The sequence below is a fragment of the Hemitrygon akajei genome, chromosome 11 (genome assembly GCF_048418815.1).
Source record: "Hemitrygon akajei chromosome 11, sHemAka1.3, whole genome shotgun sequence".
Classification (NCBI taxonomy): Eukaryota; Metazoa; Chordata; class Chondrichthyes; order Myliobatiformes; family Dasyatidae; genus Hemitrygon; species Hemitrygon akajei.
Window position 1 is genome coordinate 133,456,338 of NC_133134.1, and position 16,332 is coordinate 133,472,669.

At 40.0% G+C, this 16,332-nt stretch overlaps 1 protein-coding gene across 2 annotated transcripts in view; it reads left to right on the top strand.

The window, feature by feature from the left end:
* The window catches only part of LOC140736017 (cadherin-4-like), a 693,508-nt gene that overhangs the window by 615,952 nt on the left and 61,224 nt on the right, over positions 1-16,332 (top strand). For both annotated transcript variants that reach the window (XM_073061696.1, XM_073061697.1), the window contains one exon: positions 3,999-4,136. In XM_073061696.1, coding sequence (XP_072917797.1) covers positions 3,999-4,136 — 138 coding nt within the window. The remainder of the gene's footprint in view (positions 1-3,998; positions 4,137-16,332) is intronic.

Here is a 16,332-nt window from a genome sequence, read left to right on the forward strand (position 1 = left end):
TAAGGAAATCGAAGCTGTAATAATACTCCAGGTGCAATCCTACCAAAGCACTGTCGAGCTGTAGTGAGGCTTCCTTGTATCTGTAATCAAACTCTTCTAAAGACTGGCCCAACATTTGTTATCCTATTCACTTGCTGCAGCTATCTGTTGGCCGTCAGTGACTTGTGTGCAAATACACACATTGTCCTTTGGATATCCACACCACTTAACTCCCCATCATTTATTAAATGATGATGAATGATATGTGCATTACAGGGAATGTGCATATCTTTTTTACACATTATATTCCACCTGCAGTATTCTAGTCCATTCACCTAGCCCCATTACAGGAGGGATGTGGAAACTGAAGAGCTTTACCAGGATGAGAGGAAATGAGCCATAAAGCAAGGTTGGACAAACTTGGGACAAACTTAGAGTGACAAATGTTGAGGGGAAAACTAATAGAGGTTTTTTTTTCAAATTTGAGAAGCATAGATAGCATAGACAGTCAGAATTGTTTCCCCAGGGTAGAACTGCCAAAGGCAAGAAGTTGTGTTATTAAGGTTGGGGTGGGGGAAGTTTAAAGTTGATATGAGGCACAGGTTTGTTTACACAGAGTGGTAGGTGCCTGAACAGGTTACCAGGGACAGTATTGACAGGTTGACAGGGGCAGTTTGGTGAAGCTTTTAGACAAACACATGAATATAAGGGGAGTTGAAGGATATGGATGATACACAGGAAAAGGAAATTTAATATAAATTGGTATCAAGATCAGCACAGCATCATAGACTAATGGTGTTCTGTTCGACTGTATGCTCATCCATGTTCATTTGAAGAGCCTTCCTCCTCACACTCACAATTCCATCTGGTTTGCTATTATTAGAAACTTGGAAATGTGACATTTTGTACCGGCAGCCAAGTCACTGATATAAATTGTGCACCGATTCCTGCTGTCCCCGACTTGTCACAGCCTGTGAATCTAAGAAAGATGCACTTATTCCCACTCATTCTGATGAATAACCAATTCTCAGCTTATACCACTTCCATGTATTCTAGCTTTATTAATTAACCTCCTATGCATAATCTTATTGAAAGCTTTCCAGAAATCCAAATACAACATCTCCACTGGTTTTGCCTTACCACTTCTACTGAAAACTCCACTGAAATCCATAGAGATAGTCACAGAATCTCCGTCAGAAGATCTACTTTCTCTGAAGCCACCTCTTTCAAAAATGCTGGGAAATAAGTCATCAGCAAACAGCATACAAGATAAAATTACATCATTCCTCCTGACACTGAAGCTGTTAGTTTTAGATTCATACCATGAGAGGAAGGAGTGGAGATTGCCCACAAGCAGAAAAGTCTGATGTACTTAGACCTGCCAGCTGAGTGTAAGGATTCTCTCAGCACCCTGCATGTCAAGTGCTTGAACAATTTTCCAAGTTTTGATGAACTGGCTGGAGGACTATCAGCTACCCTGTGGAGTAGGTCGCCAAGTCCTCATTGGTGCATTGGCAACAAGGTTACTCCGTGATATGGTGGTGACTTAAGTGAGGCTCAGGTGGGCCACCTATGAGTTGGCTGAAGAGGCAGAAAAGGGCAGCATTTGACTGTGGCTGAGGAGGAAGGACAGAAATTGGGGGACTGACCAACTCTATTGGAAGATGTAGGGCATGGCCTTGCCACTGCTTTACCACCTGGAGAGGTACCAGGGCTAAGGAAGTGGAGCATCAAGGAGTGGTGGTCCCCGCCTAAGGGCACTGTTGGAGGTGTGGCAGGCAGCAATGCCAAACAGAAAGCAACATCTTCTGGTAAATCTCATCTCACTTTACCCTCTTAAAATTGGGTGGTATCTATTGAGTTTGTGACTTATCATCGTCTTTTCCAAATTGCAGAAATGTGCTGTGCACAGAAATGTCTATGCACTTAGGGACTCATTTACCAAGGTTGTAAGATGAACACTCATTACTTTTCTTCCAATTTGAATTGGATCTGTGCATGGGTATGTTCAATGTATTATGATGTCACTGCATTTTCCTGTTCTGGTAGCTGTGTATCAAATTAAATGCAGGGTCAAATGCATAACTATAGACTGCATGATAACTCAATTCAATGGAGTTTCTTTAACTTCACAGTTGGAATAAGGATGAGAATTTGGGTCAGGTTTCTCAGGTGATTTTATGAAATCAAGGTTATCTGAATGTCATCAGCAGACTCCCAGATGAACTCATCAAAATGCCTATCTAGGATGGTGGGGGAAAATGGTCATGATTGCAGATGACCTTGACGTGTTAGGTCAGGGCTCGGTCTAACTTTCAACTTAATAAAAATATATACCACACAGAAAGAATGACTACCTAAAGTTCCAGTGCTCCCTGAAAGATATTACAATTGGTTGAAGGGCTACAGTGAGTACAGACTGGAGAAGATATCAAAAGAGCACTGTCCTGGAGTGAGGGAGAGGGATCAGGAACCACAGCGGCCATGATGTTTTGGGAGAGTGCAGGTCAAGGGACAGGAGGGTTGGAAGAGTGAGTGGTTCTAGGTTCTGGGTTTCTCCTACATTTATGTAGGAAGCCAAACTGTGTGGTTTCAGCTTCCTTGATATAGCCACAGCAGTCTGATTATGGTATTTCAACTTTCCTTAAGTGCCCCAGGATAGAGTAGTATGTGTTTATGGGCATTTCTACTATAGAAATGATGCTTGGGATTTAAGGGTGATTCACACAGAAAATGCTCAGTTGAAACTTCTGAGAGATGTAAAAGGACCTGGAAATGTTTCTCATTATGCTTCATTTGAGGAAAAATCAATTAACTGGCAAAGCTGAAATCAATTGACATTATGCATTGAGTTCCAGGTACACATCTGTCTGATAACTCTTCTTTAATGTATTCCAAATCTCAATATGCCATTCATTGTTCGACAATTAATATATATAAAAATGTTGTAATCCGATTTCAGTTCAGTAATCGCATTGCCATTTGTGGATTCGCCATTTCACTGAATCATAGTAAAATTGTGGTTAAGGAGGCCATTTAGTCTATTGCTTTGCACCATTCAGAAGGAAGCTACCAGTTCTAAGGTTTATAAACATGCAGCTCACAGTAATTCAATTACACAGACCTGTTTTAATGTGCTGAATGTTCTAGTTGTTCTGTCCATTAAGGCAGCATGTCCTTAGACCCCATATCATACTTGGATAAAAAAGTTTTTCCCATTCTCCCCTCTAATCTTTCTGCCAGTTACTTTAAATCCAAACTATATGTTTATTTGTACTCTAACGGAATAGGTTTCCATTACATAACTACACCTCTTAGAATTTTATGCAACTTAATTAAGTCTTCCTCTGTTTCAAATAACACTGCCTTACCTAATTTTCTTCAGTTAATTGGCTAGATCTTCAGAAAACACCTGTACATCCTCTCCAATACAGTCACATTTTCAAAATAGTTATTCCATGTGCTTACTTAACAGCATTTAAAATAAATATACTTTATCTGGAGTGTTGTGTGATGTGATTTCTTCATCTTCCCTGAAATGTTTTATTTGTATGGCAAAATCTCAGACTTGACATAGTATTGCACCTGGACTGAGTTAACATTATGCAGTGGGATGATAAAATGTCTATATTTAATATGCTTGAAAGTAAGCAGCAAGACTGAATAAAAGGAAGGAGACTCAGGAGACTGCAGATGCTGGAATATGGAGCAGCAGGCACTGCAATGGAGGAACTCAATCGGTCGAGCAGCACCTGTGGGCAGGGAGGGGTGGCTGGGGAATGGATTGTCAACCTTTCTGGTTGGCTTCCTGCATCAGGGATTCAAATGTTCAGTCTGTCAAATACACGTCAGCTCCCAGCAGAGCAATCCCATCAGCCCAATCTCCTTTCGGCTTACTCTCCTATAAGCTAGTAAACAATTCTCTTCAACATGACTGTCCACTTCCACTTTTTGTAATCCTTTTGCCACTCCATCTGTATCCTGGTTCCCTAATCAAAGTCTCTGTCCTTACCTTTCAGAAAGTCCCACGATACACAATTACTATCCAAGCCACTGATATGGATGGAAATCTCAACTATGGGCTTTCTAACACAGCCACTGCACTCATAATTGTCACTGATGTGAATGATAATCCTCCAGAATTTACTGCTGCCACAGTGAGTATTAAGTGCCTATCCATATAAGTGCCTGCCATTCATTTTTTGTCTTTAACTTTTAAATATGTGTCATTACCATTACCTTTTTGTTTGAAGTTTAGCAATCATATGGACAAAGGATTTTCTTTGAATAAAGCAGTGTAGTAGACTGTGTTGCTATATTTTCAATTGAGTAACAAATATAGATTGAAAGTGCATTCCTTAGAGTTAGATGATTCATTTTACAATCCAAAATAGTATTCTTAATAGATTCTATTTGAATTATTTTATGGGTAGTAGCCCAGTAAGTATGAATGTTCACATGATTAGAGCTTTTAATCTTAAGGGTTTGATGTAGACTTGAATCATGGTGTTTCCTCAGTGGGGAGAATGCATAAAGAAGAGACCATCTGGATAACTCATCGACCTGCCAGTAACTAGATACAGTGATTAAGTGACAAGTTTTGGAGCAAGCTGCTTCCACAAAAGGTTCACCAAACAATGCAAGGGAATGTTCTTGTATTCGGGAAGCAATAATAATGATGTTGCTAAAGTTAAAGATTGTAAAAACATTTTCAGTTATAATTGGAAATGCAAGATTTTAAAATAAGTTAGCACAAAATTCTAAGTGAACTTATCACGTCCAGTATATTGGGAATGCCGAGAAAGTAAATTTGCTGTTGGAAATCATAGCTTGGGAATTCATTAAAATATCAAACTGTTTGTTTTATGGGGTATCCCCCAGGAACTGTTAGTTTTTCAATTAACTCTTCATTATTTATTCTGTGCAAAGATAGGCATTATGATTATCCATTTTAAAATGAGATTAAACATTGCACTTCACTTCATCTTGAACGTTTATCTAGAAAATAATTTAAATTTGCCTCTGTCCGTAATATTGATTATTGAAATACTGCTGGAATCAGTGATTTGATTTTGTTCTGTTGCTCTGAGGAAGAGAGGCAAGGAAAGGACTGCAAGTTGTATGTAAGGAAAACTAAAAGGTTTGATTACACAGAAAATTATTCCCTTATTAACAAGGTATTAAATATAACAAGATATAGGTGCTGAGAAATTTCACAAGGCAGGAGCACTCCACTAGAAACTAGAGTGGTTTTTGAAAAGGAAAATTATCTGAGAATGATTGAAGATAGAAAGAAAATTTCAAGAGGATCTTCCTTAATTTGAAAGTACATCTCTGATAGTTGACTTGATGAAGAAGATTAATTCTAGTCAAGCCATACTGCATCTTTTCTTTCTTTCACATCCCTTTCTTCTTCCATCTGAGAATGATCTGCCTGATGCAGTAATTGGACTCTATATAAAAATATGTTCCTGACTTTATCTCAAATGCTTTTAACATTTACTGTGATAAATCTCAAGCTTTGCAATGACCACTAGTTATGGACTATCAAACAATGTGCTGATCACTCATTTTTAAATCTAATAGAACTTATAGCGCTTGGCAGGAAAAGGGAATAAACACACAGATGAAACATGCTTCCTTTGCAAAAAAATGAATATAGCTAAAAATGCTTGCTTAGTAAAGTTGCTCTACTCAGAGTTAAAAAAATAAGTAAATTAGAATGAATAGACTTTGGGCAATTTGGTCCTTTAAAAGGATGCAGCCCGTTCCCAAGTTTGAAGTCACAAAAGTCATGAATTTGATGGTTAGTAAGAACATCTCCTCTTGAATATGGTAGCTTCAAGACACCACAATCAGTGTCAATTTTGGGCCCAGAACTTAGGAATCTGTGAGCAGGAGTTCAGAAATGAAGCCAGTGTTAAGGAGAATTGTGACTGGAATAGTCCAGTTTCTCAATGGGTGAGAAATGGGCACAGATATTACAAAACAGTCGTAGAATACCCATGAATCCAATCTCTAGATATCCATCTTGGATGTTGGTTGTAATGCTCTAAGATACAGCAGTTGTGTGTTAAACAGAGTAGTTAATAGACTCCAAAAGTAAAATCAGTGATGTTCCAGACATGTAGCACGCTTTATACTTTTACAAAATTTGAAAGGTGTTTGTGTGTTGTTTCCACCAGCTGTTTTGTCAGTTCCACCTGGAGGTTTCATTAGAACCTGTCAGAAAAGTCCATGTCAATCCCTATAGATTATAATGATGTTCCTGGTGTAATTTAATTAATTTTTATTAACTTTATATTTTAGCCCATTAAAAAATACTGAATCAAAAAAAAGGAATCCACTTCCTAGCTTCCTATAACAATTTTGAGAATGATTTCAACTATTCAGTACATCTCCATTCAGTATTGATCCTGGGAACCACCATCTCTCAGGATCTGAAGTGGGAGCAGAACATCAGCTCCATCCTGAAGAAGGCCCAGCAGCGGATGTATTTCCTGCGGCTCTTGAGGAAATACGGTCTGCCTCAGGAATTGCTGCTGCAGTTCTACACTGCAGTCATTGAGTCTGTCCTGTGCACCTCCATCATTGTGTGGTTTGGAGCCGCCACCAAGCAGGATAGAACCAGACTACAGCGCACAGTGAGGACTGCCGAGCGCATCTTTGGAGCCTCCCTGCCCTCTATTGTGGACCTGAAATCTTCCAGGTTGAAGAAGAGGGCGGGGAACATCATAAAGGACTCCTCCCATCCTGCGCACAGACTGTTTGATCTACTTTCGTCTGGTAGGCGCTTCAGATCCCTCCAGACTAAGACTAATAGGCACTGGAGAAGTTTTTTCCCTACAGCGGTCACTTTGCTGAACAGTTAACTGCCGGTTAACTGTCGGCTAACTATTACTTGGATTGCACTACCTGTATGTATAATCTATATTTTCATTTATATTTATCATTATTATTGTTATGAGCAGAGAGACAACATCTGCCGGAGGTAAATTCCTTGTATGTGCATAGGTACTTGCCGATTAAAGTCTGATTCTGATTCTGGAGAGCAATGATACAATCAAATAGACCACATGAAATATTACTTTGTCACTTTCTCATTGCTCATAAATTATTCATTTTAATTTTTGCATCTTGCTTGTAGATATCAGAAAAATTAGATTTTTTTATACAGAAAATTCATTACTTTGAAGATTAATAGTATAGAACTGGAGTAATCCTTATTTGATCCAAAGTGTGCAAAATAACCACAGACTCTAACTGGAGAACTAAAATAATGTTATGCATTTATACACAGCAGTTGTGGAGAGAATATGAATAAGGTTGTTAAATTCTTTTAAAGATGTGAACCTTGTTCTTCAGCTGTAATATGATTAAGTGAAAGTAAAGGTTAAGATGTCCTGAAAGTATCATGCGGTATTTTTATGAGCTGCCTAATTGTAACAATATCCTACCTTGAAACTAAATGATTTCAATAACCATACATTGATGAATTCTGATTTAACTATATGAAATTAAGCCAGTGATCATTAGAGAAATAGGATTTGAAGCTTCAGGCACCAATCTTAGAAGCTTCTGAATTCCTAGAAATTGCTTTGCATTGCAGAAGTTCCATATGCAAATTGTACCACTGAATAACACACAATAATGACAGGCAACTTGGATCTGTTCCAATTTGCCCTCCGGCACAACAGGTCCACAGCAGGTGCCGTTTCACTGGCTCTTCACTCATCTCTGGAACATCTGGACAGCAAAGGTGCATACATCAGAATGCACTTTATTGACTACAGTTTGGCTTTCAACACTATATCCCCTCAAAAATAATCAATGAGCTTCAAGACCTTGGCTGTAATACTTCCTTGTGCAATTGGATCTTCAGTTTCCTCACTTGCAGACCATGCTCAGTTTGGATCGGCCACAGCATCTCCACCACAATCTCCATCAGTGCTGGTGCATCACAAGTCTACGTGCTTAACCCCCTGCTCTGCTAGCTTTATATTTACGACTGTGAGGCAAGGCACAGCTCCAATGTCATATTTAAGTTTGCTGTCGACACCACTGTTATTAGTCGAATCAAAGCTGGTGACAAATCACCATATGGGAGGTAGATTGAAAATCTGGTTGTGTTGTGCCTCAAAAGCAACCTCTCACTCATTGTCAGCAAGACCATGGCACTGATTCTTGACTTCAGGAGGAGGAAACTAGAGGTCCATGAGCCAATCCCTGTCGAGGGATCAGAGGTGGAGAGGGTCAGCAACATTAAATTCCTCAGTGTTGTCATTACAGTGGATCTTCCCTGGATCCAGAACATAGGTGCAATTATGAAGAAAGCATGGCAGCACCTCTATTTCCTTAGAAGTTTGCAAAGATTTGGCATGTCATCCAAAACTTTGGGAAAATTCTACCGATGTTTGGTGGAGTGTATATTGACTTGTTGCCTCATGGCCTAGTATAGAAACACCAATGCCTTTGAATTGAAAATCCTACAAAATAGTGGATATGGCCCAGACAATCACGGGTAAAGCCCTTTCCTCCGTTGAGCACATCGACACAGAGCACTGTTAAAAGAAAGCAGCATCCATCATCAAGGACCCCCAACCACTTGGACATGCTCTCTTCTCACTAATGCCATCAGGAAGAAAGTACCCACATCACCAGGTTCAGAAACAGTTAATAACCCTCAACCATCAGGCTCTTGAACCAGAATAGATAACTTACTCAACTTCACTCGCCCCATCACTGAACTGTTCCCACAAACAATGGACTCGCTTTCAAGGACTCTTCTGCTCAGGTTCTCAATATTTGTTAATTATTTATGTACTCTTATTCTTTCTGTATTTGCAGTTTGTTGTCCTTTGCACATTGGCTGTTTGTCTGCTCTGTTGGGTGTGGTCTTTCACTGATTCTATTATGCTTCTTGGATTTACTTTGTATATCCACAAGAGAACATAATAATAAGAAATAGGAGCAGGAGTAGGCCATCCGGCCCATCGAGCCTGCCCCGCCATTCAATAAGATCATGGTTGATCTGTCAGTAAACTCATCTCTATCTACCTGCCTTTTCTCAATAACCCTTAATTCCCTTATTATGTAAAAACCTAACTAATTGTATCTTAAATATATTTAGTGAGGAAGTCTCAACAGCTTCCCTGGGCGGAGAATTCCACAGATTCACCACTCTCTGGAAAAACAGTTTCTCCTCATCTCTGTCCTAAATATTCTCCCCTGAATCTTGAGGCAATGTCCCCTAGTTCTAGTCTCACCTACCAATGGAAACAACTTTCCTACTTCTATTTTATCTATCCCTTTCAAAGTTTTGTATGTTTCTATAAGATCCCTTCTCATTCTTCTAAGCTCCAAAGAGTATAGTCCCAGGCAACTCCAATCTCTTCTCATAGGTTAACCCCTTCATCCCTGGTATCAACCTGGTGAACCTCCTCCGCACTGCCTCTGAAGCCAGTATATCCTTCCTCAAGTATGCAGAGCAGAACTGCTCACAGTACTCCGGGTGTGGCCTCAAGTACCCTGTATAGTTGCAGCATAACCTCCCTGCTCTTGAATTCAATCCCTCTAGCAATGAAGGTGCACATTCCATTTGCCTTCTTAATAACCAATTGTACCTGCAAGCCAACTTTTTGTGATTCATGAACAAGCACTCCCAAGTCCCTCTGCACAACAGCATGCTGCAATTTTTCACCATTTAAATTATAATCTGCTCTTCTATTGTTCTTTCCAAAGTGGATGATCTCGCATTTACCAACGTTGTATTCCATCTGCCAGACCTTGGTCCAATCACTTAACCTATCTGTATCCCTCTGCAGACTCCCCACATCCTCTGTACAATTTGCTTTTCCACTCAGTTTAGTGTCATCAACAAATTTTGCTATGCTACACTCAGTCCCCTCTTCTAAATCATCAACGTAAATGGTAAACAGCTGCGGGCCCAGCACCAGTCCCTGCGGCACCCCACTCACCATGACTGCCAACCAGAGAAACACCCATTTATACCAATTTTCTGCCTTCTGTTGGTTAACCAATCCACTATCCATGCCAATACACTTCCTCTGACACCATGCATCCATATCTTATTTATAAGTGTCTTGTGCGGCACCTTATCAAATGCCTTCTGGAAATCCAAGTATATGACATCCACCTGTTTCCCTCTATCCACTGCACTCATTATGTCCTCAAAGAACTCCGATAAGTTTGTCAAACAGGACCTGCCCTTTCTGAATCCATGCTGCATCTGTCTAATGGAACCACTCCTTTCTAAATGTTTCGCTATTTCTTCCTTAATAACAGCTTCAAACATTTTCCCGACTACAGATGTTAAGCTAACTGGCTTATGGTTGCCCGTCTTTTGCCTACAGCCTTTTAAAAAAATTGGCATGACATTTGCTGTCTTCCAAACCGCCAGGACCTGCCCAGAGTCTAGAGAGTTTTGTTAAATGATTACCAACACCGATTCCTTCAGCACCCTGGGATGCGTCCCATCAGGGCCAGGGGACTTATCTACCTTCAGGCCCTCTAGTTTGCTCATCACTATCTCCTTAGTGACAGTGATTTTATCGAGGTCCTCACCTCCCATTTCGTCCATAACATCCTTCTTTGGCATATTAGATGTATTCTCCACCGTGAACAGTGACACAAAATAGTCGTTCAATGCTTCAGCCATTTCCTTATCACCCAATATCAATTTCCCCTTCTCGACTTCCAAGGGCCTACATTGACTTTAGCCACTCTCTTCCACTTTATATATTTAGAAGAACTTTTGCTATCTGTTTTTATATTTCACGCTAATTTACTTTCATACTCTATCTTCCCTTTCCTTATTTCTTGTTTAGTTGTTCTCTGTTGCTTTTTAATTTTCCCAATCCTCCTGTCTTCCATTACTCTTTACAACTTTGTAAACAAGCTTTTAATTTGACACTACCTTTTATTTCCTTAGTTATCCAAGGCTGGCTCTCCCCACACTTACTGTCCTTACTTTCTCTTGGAATATACTTTTGTTGAGCACTGTGAAAAATCTCTTTGAAAGTATTCCACTGTTCCTTAACTGTCCTACCAAATAGCCTGTGCTCCCAATCCCCATTAGCCAACTCCTCCCTCACCCCGTTGTAGTCAAAACCTAGGGTTGTATATGATGACATATGTGTACTTTGGTAATAAATTTACTTAGAACTTTGAACATTTAACTTTGAATATTGAAGAACTGTTTGCTTATTGAAATGGAGTAAGAGTAGAAGGTAGAATTTCCTTTGTAGTGTAACTGCATTGGGTCAAAAGGTGAGCAATGATCTATGAAACTGTTGTTCTGACATGAGCTAACAAGGTCCTCAAGCTCGCTGAATTAACAACCAAGAAAGAAGGGACATAGGATCAGAAGAAGTAGAATCCCTATGGGTCGAGTTAAGAAATGGCAAGGGTAAAAAGAGACTAATAGCAGTTATATACAGGCCTCCAAACAGCAGCCAGGATGTGGACCACAAGTTACAGCTGGAAATAGAAAAAGCATGTCAGAAGGAAAATATCAAGATAATTATGGGAGATTTTAATATGAAAGTGGACTGGGAAAGGCAGGAAGATACTGGATCTCAGGAGAGGGAGTTTGTAGAATGCCTACAGGATTGCTTTCTGGAGCAGCTTGTCCATAATCCCACCAGGGGATCAGCTGTTTTGGATTGGGTGCTGTGTAATGAGCCTGAGGTGATTAGAGAGATAGAGGTAATGGAACCCCTTGGGAGTAGTGATCATAATATGATCGAGTTCAGTTTCAAATTTGAAAAGGAGAAGCTGGTATCAGGTGTATCAATATTTCAGTGGAACAAAGGAAATTACAGTGGTATGAGAGAGGAACTGGCCGAAGTTGACTGGAAAAGTAAGCTGAATGGAGGGACAGTAGAGCAGAATTGGATGAAATTCTTACAAGAAATAAGGAAATTGCAGGAAAAATATATTCCAAGAAAAAAGAAAATCATAAAAGGAAAAATGACACAAATGTGGCTAATAAGAGAAGTTAGGACTAAAATAAAAGCAAAAGAGGCAGTGTACAAGGAAGCAAAAATTAGTGGGAAAGCTGAGGACTGGATGAATTTTTTAAAATTACAGAAGGAAACTAAGAAAGTCATTAGGAAAGAAAAGATGAATTATGAAAGGAAATTGGCAATTAACATAAAAAAGGACAGTAAGAGTTTTTTTAAATATATGAAGAGTAAAAGAGTGACACAGGTAGATATAGGACCTGTTGAAAAGGATGCTGGAGAAATTATAATGGGTAACAAAGAGATGGCAGAGGAACTAAATGAGTATTTTGCATCAGTTTTCACAGTGGAAGACATTAGCAACACACCTGATAGCCAGAGGTCTCATGTACAGTCAAGATTACTAGAGAGAAAGTGCTTGAGAAGCTAAATGGACGAAGGATAGATAAGTCTCCCGGACTGGATGAAGTGCATCCACAGGTTCGGAAGGAGGTGGCTTTGGAGATTGTGGAGGCATTGGAAATAATCTTCCAGGAATCAGTAGACTCTGGCACGGTTCCAGAAGACTGGAAGATCACAAATGTAGTTCCGTTGTTTAAGAAAGGGGGGAGGCAGCAAAAAGAAAATACAGACCTATTAGTCTGACATCGGTAGTTGGAAAATTATTGGAGTTGATCCTCAAGGATGAGATTATGAATTACCTTGAGGTGCATGACAAAATAGGCCCAAGCCAGTATGAGTTCATGAAGGGAAGATCCTGCCTCACCAACCTACTGGAATTTTTTGAGGTAATCTCGAATAAAATTGACAAGGGAGAGGCTGTGGATGTTGTGTATTTGGATTTTCAAACGACCTTTGATAAGGTGCCGCATAAGAGGCTACTTAATAAGATGAGGGCCCATAGAATTACAGGAAGGATATTGGAATGCGTGGAGCATTGGCTGATAGGCAGAAAGCAAAGAGTGGGAATACAGGGATCCTATTCTGGTTGGTTGCCGGTTATTAGTGGTGTTCCACAGGGGTCGGTGTTGGGGCCTCTTCTTTTTACACTATATATCGATGATTTAGATTGTGGATTAAATGGTTTTGTGGCTAAGTTTGCGGATGACACCAAGACAGGTGGAGGAGCAGGAAGTGTTGAAGAAATGGAAAGGTTGCAGAGAGACTTGGTCAGTTTAGGAGAGTGGGCAAAGAAATGGCAGATGAGATATAATGTTTAGAAGAAGAAACAATCTGGCAGATTATTATCTAGATGGGGAAAAAATTCAAAATTCAGAAGTGCAAAGGGACTTGGGGGTCCTAGTGCAGGATACCCTAAAGGTTAACCACCAGGTTGGATCGGCAGTAAGGAAAGTGAATGCTATGTTGGCATTCATTTCGAGAGGAATAGTGTATAAGAGTAAGGAGGTGTTGATGAGGCTGTATGGGGCACTGGTGATACCCCATTTGGAATACTGTATGCAGTTTTGGGCCCCCTATCTTAGAAAGGCTGTGCTGATGTTGGAGAGAGTTCAGAGAAGATTCACGAGGATGATTTCTGGAATGCAGGGACTAACATATGAGGAGCGTTTATCGGCTCTTGGATTGTATTCGTCAGAGTATATAAGAATGAGAGGGGATCTCATAGAAACATTTCGAATGTTGAAAGGGTTGGACAGAGTAGATGTGGAAAGGCTGTTTCCCTTGGTGGGTGAGTCCAGGACAAGAGGTCACAGTCTTAGAATTAGAAGTTACCCATTTAAAACAGAGATGAGGAGAAATTTTTTTAGCCAGAGGGTCGTGGATTTATGGATTTCGTTGCCACATACAGCTGTGGAGGCCCAGTCATTGAGGGTTTTTAAGGAGGAGATTGACAGGTATCTAATTAGTCAGGGTATTAAGGGATATAGGAAAAAAGCCGGAAATTGGAACTAGATGGGAGAATAGCTTAGCTCATGGTGGAGTGGCAGAGCAGACTCGATGGGCCGAATGGTCTGCTTCTGCTCCTTTGTCTTGTGATCTTGTGAGATGGTTGACCAAGTTGATGTTCACTGAAGTTGAATATGTTAATGTTGATGTTGCACCTGGGTGTACATGGATAAACTTGGATAAACAATGTAACTAAATACTGACATGCCTTGGACTTAATGGCCAGTGTTTTCCTATGTGAAAGGAATCAGATTTATTTATTTATTTATTTATTTATTTATTTATCTATCTATCTATCTATCTATCTATCTATCTATTTATCTATCTATCTATCTATCTATCTATCTATCTATCTATCTATCTATCTATCTATCTATCTATCTATCTATCTATCTATCTATTTATTTATTTCCTCCCTCTCTCTCCCTCTCTCTCTCTCTCTATTTATTTAAATGAATGAACAAATAAATAAATAAATAAATAAATTCAGAAATACAGCACGGTAACAGACTTTTCCAAACCAATGGCCATGTGCCACTCAATTAACCCACTAACCCACACATCTTTGGAATGTGGGAGGAAACCAGAGTGCTAAAGGAAACCCATGCAGTCATGAGGAAAACATATAAACTCTTTATAGACAATAGTGGAATTAAACCTGGGTCACTGGCGCTTTAATAGTGCTGCCCTAACTCCTATACTACCATGCCTCCCAATACATATACTAGATGCATTGGTTGTGATATTCCAGAATTCTGTGAAAGTCTTCTGTGAAACTGTCGATGTAGCACCTTCATTCAAGAAGTGAGACAGAAAGCAGAAGGTTAGAAGCCAGCTAAATAACATACACCAGTGGAAGTATGCTGGAATCCTTTACAAAGGAAGTGGGAATGGACTGTTTAGAATTAAACATAGTCAACATGTTTTCAGTAAAGAGAAATCAAGTTTGACAGATTTATTAGAATTCTTCAAGGATTTAACAGGCTGAGTGAATGAAGGGGAACCAGCCGATGTAGGAGATACTGATTGCCAAAAAGCTTTCAGTTAAAGTGTCATATTAAGAGTAAATGCTCTTGTTTAGGTGTAAGTTATTAGCACACCACAGCTAGATGCCTGTATATTGAGAATTCTACAATTTCAGGAGGGAAATCCATAGAGTTGTATAACAGGGATCAATGATGGTGTCTCAATCATTTCTTATCTTGTTGTTCTTCAGCAATCCCTCATTATTGAAGATCAGTTTTTTGCTTGCCATGTTTATGGGAACTGAGGTGGCATATGAAGGAAGTGTTGACAGTTTAATATATGAGGCAGATAGGGCAAGGGACTAGGTAACATGTGAGGTGGCCTTTTCCTTCTGCAGCTTGCACTGGGCCTCTTGCTGTATGGACTCATTGTCCTCAGTTCTACTCCAAAAGCTCTTTCTCCACTTTGAAGGGTTTGAAGGCCATTACGTAGTTTTGGCTGTCTCAAGGGCAGGAATGGCTGCTGAATGTTCCAAGCTGTAGATATGTCAAAGGGACAGGGAAGGAAGTAAAAGAGGTGGGAGAGTGGTAATGCTGATCAGGATAGTATCAGAGCTGCAGAGAGAGAAAACGTTGAAGAGGGATTTTCTACTGAGTCAGTGCAGGTGGAAGTCAGAAACAAGAGGGAGAAATGTCTTTATTGGGGCTATTCTATAGACCCACAATAAGAACAGACACTGAGGAACAGATCAGGAGGCATCAGGAATTAGAAAGGTGCAAAAGTAACAGGGTTGTTATCATGGGTGACTTCAACTTAGACCATAAGACATAGGAGCAGAATTACGCCATTTGGCCCATCAAGTCTGCTCCGCCATTTCATCATGGCTGATCCAGTTGTCCTTTCAGCTCCAATCTCCTGCCTTCTCCCTGTATCCCTTCATGCCCTGACAAATCAAGAATCTGTCAACCTCTGCCTTAAGTATCCATGCAGACTTGGTCTCCACAGCTGCCGGTGGCAACGAATTTCACAGATTCAACTTTCTCTGGCTAAAGATATTTTCTCCTCATCTCTGTTCTAAAAGGACACTCCTCTACTCTGACTCTATGTCCTCTGGTCTTAGACTCTCCCACCATAGGAAACATACTCACCACATCCACTCTTTCAAGGACTTACACTATTCAATAGGTTTCAATGAGGTCACCCTCATTCTTCTGAATTCTAGTGAATACAGGCCCAGAGCCATCAAACCCTCTTCATATGACAATCCATTCAATGCTGGAATCATTTTCATGAAGCTCCTTTGAACCTCTCCAGTTTCAGCACATCCTTTCTGAGATAAAGGGCCCAAACCTGCTCACAATAGTCCAAATGAGGGCTTTATAAAGTCTCAACATTTCTTTTATATTCTAGTCTTCTTGAAATGAATGTTAACATCACATTTGCCTTCCTTACCACAGACTCAACCTACAAATTAACCTTTAAGGAATCCTGCACA